Source organism: Primulina huaijiensis, unplaced genomic scaffold, assembly GCF_012295235.1.
Source record: "Primulina huaijiensis isolate GDHJ02 unplaced genomic scaffold, ASM1229523v2 scaffold41409, whole genome shotgun sequence".
NCBI classification, from domain to species: Eukaryota; Viridiplantae; Streptophyta; class Magnoliopsida; order Lamiales; family Gesneriaceae; genus Primulina; species Primulina huaijiensis.
The window spans coordinates 30,210-35,151 of NW_027359854.1; the positions used below are offsets into that span (position 1 = coordinate 30,210).

A 4,942-nucleotide genomic window follows, 5' to 3' on the forward strand; every position below is an offset into this window, starting at 1 on the left:
TTGGATTTGTTTCGATTCTTTTTAAAAAAAACGAGACAATGATTTCGATATAATTAATTAATTGTCGACAAAAAAGAAGGAGATTGAAATTGAAATGATTTCGTGTAATATGAAATTGTAAGGTTAATTTTTTTTTTGGAATTATAAAAAAAAATGTCAAAAACTTGTGTGAGACGGTCTCATGGGTCGTATTTTGTGAGACGAATCTCTTATTTGGATCATTCATGAAAAAATATTAATTTTTATGCTAAGAGTATTATTTCTTATTGTGAATATCGCTAGAGTTGACCCGTCTCACAGAGAAAGATTCGTGAGACCATCTCACAAAAGACTTACTCAAAAAAAAATCATTAACTTACCGTAAGTTAATTACTCTATTAAATTTAATTTTATACATGACACTACAAAACAAAAGAAAATTAAATCATTCCATTATCTAATGGATACTATAGAATTGTAAAGTAAATTAAAATCTTATATCAAAATATAACACGATAATATTAAATCTTTGGAAAGTGATAGGATTTCAATTAAACATATAAGTTGGTCAGAAATATAACGAAATCGTCTTTCTTATTCTTTCCCCGACCTCGCTAATAAGAAGGAATAACAAATTGGATAGAAGAAATCGTTTCAGATATTAAACCAAACAAGAGGGAGCATATTTTATTATCGAAAAATAATTTCAGACAGTTCGTAAATGTTACATTTAAAAACAACCCTACAAAATGCAAATGGTGACATCAGGTTTTGGACGGATTCAACATGTTGGATTTTACTATGTTGTTATATTCATGGAGATGGTAAGATATATCAGAATGAACCTGGACGTGTTTCTTATCTAAGGTGAGGTAAAACCTTACCGTTCTTGATTCAAACTACTCGTAAGAGCGTAAGCGAGTCAAACTATATTTTTTAAAAAATATGAAAAATAGAGATGTTTTTGTCAATATATATCTAAATCTAAGTTTGAGTCTCAGCTCGAGCTCATAATCTATATGATAGAATTCAGATTTTCGAGTTAGCTCAAGTAACTCGATATATATATGTAGAAAGATACGTGGTTTGAATATACAACCGTGATAAATGACAAACAAATGATTTGTTCGGAGAAACTCATTTATACTACAATATTCTAAAGTTTAAAAGTATCAAGTGTAGTAATCTTGAAATTGTATTATTGAGATACACTAAACTTCCTTATCACCTAATTTTTTTAAAAAAAAAAAAAATTATTGCAAATTTACAATTTGTCTTGCCGTTTGGTTATCAAGTTTAAACTACGTTCTTTTGTTTATGTCTTTTTATGCTATCATCGTGAGTTTCTAGGAATCCACTTCCTTACAATTCATAGGCCCACGTAATTATGTGTTTAAAGTCCATCCAATTGAATCTTTACCAGAATCAAGGCCAGATTCATATGAATTCCAAAGATTGTGTCGTTTTCAAAAAAAAAATAAAAATTTGTGTCGAAAACGAACTTTTATTCTTCATTTGTTTAATCCCATTTGACCTTTATTTTATTGAAAATGACGCAGAATAATCCAATTACAGATGGAACCTCTCACTGGATACTTTGATATAATAAATGACAGATTAATAGCGTATGATGATCTAATTGGCCGTCAAAGGCAGTCAAAGGACATCAAACCAGTATTTTCAAAAGTGAGAGGCCACGGCTATCTATCGCGTAATTATTATTTAAATTAATTCGATATCAATATTGTGATATTTTTTTCCTACGGATAAAAATAATTGTGAAATTTCTTTATTCTAAATCGTAAATGAAAGATGAAGTTTGGTGTGTTAAAGAAAATTCAACAAATTTTATTTTTTTGTTGAACTTTAATTTATAACCTATAAAAAATTATATTTCATTTTTTAATTAGAATTTTATTTTAAATTAAAATACCCAAAAAAACTATATAAAAAGCCCAAAAAAAAAAAAAAAAAGCTCTAACCGCCTAGGACCATCTCGTCGCCTAGGTTGGTCGACCATCATATTTTCTAGATGGTTAGCTAACGTCTAGACGACCACCTGAGCGGATTTTTAGAACATTGTGTCAAACTATCTTTATTTATTTTTTAAAAGAAAACTATCTTTATTTTAGTTGTTGTCGAACACCTATGTTTTTGTTAATTTAAAATTAAATAATATTTTGATCTCTTGCTTTTAAAAAAATAATTTATTTAAATCAAGTTTAAGGTTTATGTGTTTAAACAATCATCCAAACTTTATTGTTCTAATCGTAACAAATTAGCCCTCATATTTTTAAAATTACTGGTATTTTTGACAAAAATATAATTAAGATAATTGAGATAATTTACTATAAAGTTTCTTTCCTAAAATAGTAATATCATATCATGAATCATAAATAAATATATATTGAAGAAGAAAACTGTACTTTCTACTTTTCTAGGTTGTATTTCACACCGCCCACATCCAAATATTATTTTCTCGCATATTTTTGGTTATGCATACTTTCTAAAAAAATAGTTGCTCCCGTAATCTCGATAAATATGCATTAGTAGATATATATAGGTAGCACAAAGAATTGGAAAACACTGAGACGAGATAAACAAAAGCAAAAAGGGACGACCTTCATTCTTGTCCAACAAAACAACACCAAGTTCTACCAGTAATCCAAACAAGAACAAGTTCCGTTCTTGAAGTGATGAAACCTGGTTCTGTCTCTTACTATAATCTCTCTCATATACATTTTCGAAAAAAGCTTAGTACAAGAATGGCAATCCACACAAACCCGGAGATTCTTTATAATCCTGATAGGTACACAAGCATCGGATTCCAGAAGAGCAAACGATATAGCTAGCCTTTCGCTGTGATACGAAAGAGCTTCTTCCCTTTCTTCATCTTCAATGTCAAACAACACGTCTCGAGTTCTTGGAAGATGACCAAATTCTTGTAACTTTTTATTCATTTCTTCGAGCTTTGAGTATATATCTTTCACTTTTGGATGACTCCTGTCACCAATGAGGAACTCATGCATTGAACCATTCACCTCAACTATGCTACTTCCAGGAGTTTTGTCAATGCCAAAACGTTTCATCAATGATCGTAGTCGATTAACATCTTCCCACCTGTTCAAAAATGCATACATATTCGATAAAAGCACATAACTCCCACTAGTTTCGGGTTCTAATTCTAGTAGTTTCCTCAATGCAATTTCACCAATATCTACATTCCCATGAACTCTAGCAGCCCCAAGCAAAGACCTCCACAAAATGGCATTAGGTTTCATAGGCATGGATAAAACTATTTCCTCAGCGTCCTCGACAAGCCCAGCTCGGCCCAGAAGATCCACTAGACAACAATAGTGCTCAATCTTAGGCTCAAGTCTATATACACTTTTCATTGACTTGAAATATTTACGTCCTTCTTCCACCAATCCTACATGCGAGCAAGCATTCATTACTGATAGTATTGTTGTGTCATCAGGGGCAAAACCCTCTCGTATCATTTTCCGAAACAAACCAAGTGCCTCATTCCCACGACCATGGATTGCAAGTCCTCTAATCATGGCATTGAAACAAAATGCATCCCTACGTGCCAACTGTCTGAACAACTGGCAAGCTAAATCAAGACAGCCAGAATTGGCATACAAAGTAATTAGTGCGGTGCCAATAAAGTGATTTATGCTAAGATTATTTCTAATCACATAAACATGCGCCCAGGTACCTTGACTGAGAGCACCTATATCAGCACATGCAGTGATTAAAGCAACTAAAGATACTTCATTTGGCTCCAAAAGAGACTTTTGCATGAAGCTGAACAAACTCAAAACCTCCAGCGAAAAACCAGTATTTCCATGTATATTATCAACTAAACTAAACGTAGCATTACGTGCATAAGCTGATAGCATAGAGTTCCATGTCGCCAAATCGGGTTCCATAATTCGATTGAAAATATATCTAGCAAGACCTACTTTGCCACATCTGGAATAAAAATTAACCAGCGAAGCTTGAATGAATTTGTCGATAGGGGAACCAAGAAATTTTAAGACATGTACATGTAGGGATTTGCCTTCTTCGAGCCATTGATGGGACCCAAAAGCCTTGAAGAGTGAAGGGTAGGTGTAGTTATTTGGTTTGACACTGGCGTGAGTCAGAATGCGAGAATACATAGACAATCCAACTTGAATGTGATCTTCTCGAGTGAGGGAAGAGACAAGGGTGATATAGAGAAAGATACTAATTGGGTTCAAGAATAGGTTGAATATGATTAATGTGTAGGTTACAGGAGCTAGAACGGAAGAAAAGTAGAGAACGCAGCTGTCAGGATATGTGTGGAGGACGAGCTAGGCCGCGGGTTGTAATCATCTGAGCACGGACTCGTTTGAAAGTATCCAATGTCTTGCATTGTCGCTATACAGGAAGAGATGAGTGCGGTCCAAGTGAATCAACCTTGCTTTTGCACATTCAGTGAGCTGCCGTCAGACAAAATATATGTGAAACATGGATGAATTTCAATGAGAAACATTAGCTATTATAAAGAATAGCGATGCAAGTTTCTGCTTTCACAACCATCCAACCAACCATAGGGACTAAATCATAATTTCTAAGCCAAAGAAACACATACTCATTAATAACTAGTAATAATGAACAAACATTGGTGTGTGACTATATCTGTTATTATGTAATAAAGCATTAGTTTTTTCAAACATCAGGATTTAATACATCATGGACGTTTTTTTAATAGGATTTAAAATACATCATGTTATTATTAAAATAACGCGTATTTTAGCAATTAGAAAATTCAATATGTTAAAATAATAATAATTTATTGTTGTATACTACAATAAGACCAAGGTGAATTTTAGAAATTGAATAATACGCACCAAATGGATAAAAATGTTAGATAAATCAATAAATTAATATACTACGAAAGGGGAAAGATATTTTAATTTTAAGGAATTAGGAATAA

General features: G+C 32.4%; 1 protein-coding gene across 1 annotated transcript; it reads right to left on the minus strand.

Moving 5' to 3' along the window:
• Window positions 1–2,576: 2,576 nt before the first annotated feature.
• Window positions 2,577–4,396, minus strand: LOC140969380 (pentatricopeptide repeat-containing protein At4g21065-like). The gene is made up of 2 exons (XM_073430702.1): window positions 3,698–4,396; window positions 2,577–3,592 (listed from the first exon to the last, which is right to left on the minus strand). The coding sequence occupies exons 1-2, from the start codon at window positions 4,140–4,142 to the stop codon at window positions 2,634–2,636; spliced, it is 1,404 nt and encodes a 467-aa protein (XP_073286803.1). The 5' UTR covers window positions 4,143–4,396; the 3' UTR covers window positions 2,577–2,633.
• Window positions 4,397–4,942: the final 546 nt, after the last annotated feature.

Excerpts from the sequence above, each read along its gene's own strand:
- LOC140969380 (XM_073430702.1), bottom strand. The coding sequence starts at position 4,142 with ATGTATTCTCGCATTCTGACTCACGCCAGTGTCAAACCAAATAACTAC. Across the intron at positions 3,593-3,697 it reads TATAGGTGCTCTCAGTCAAG|CTTGCCAGTTGTTCAGACAG; the intron begins GTACCTGGGCGC and ends GTCTTGATTTAG.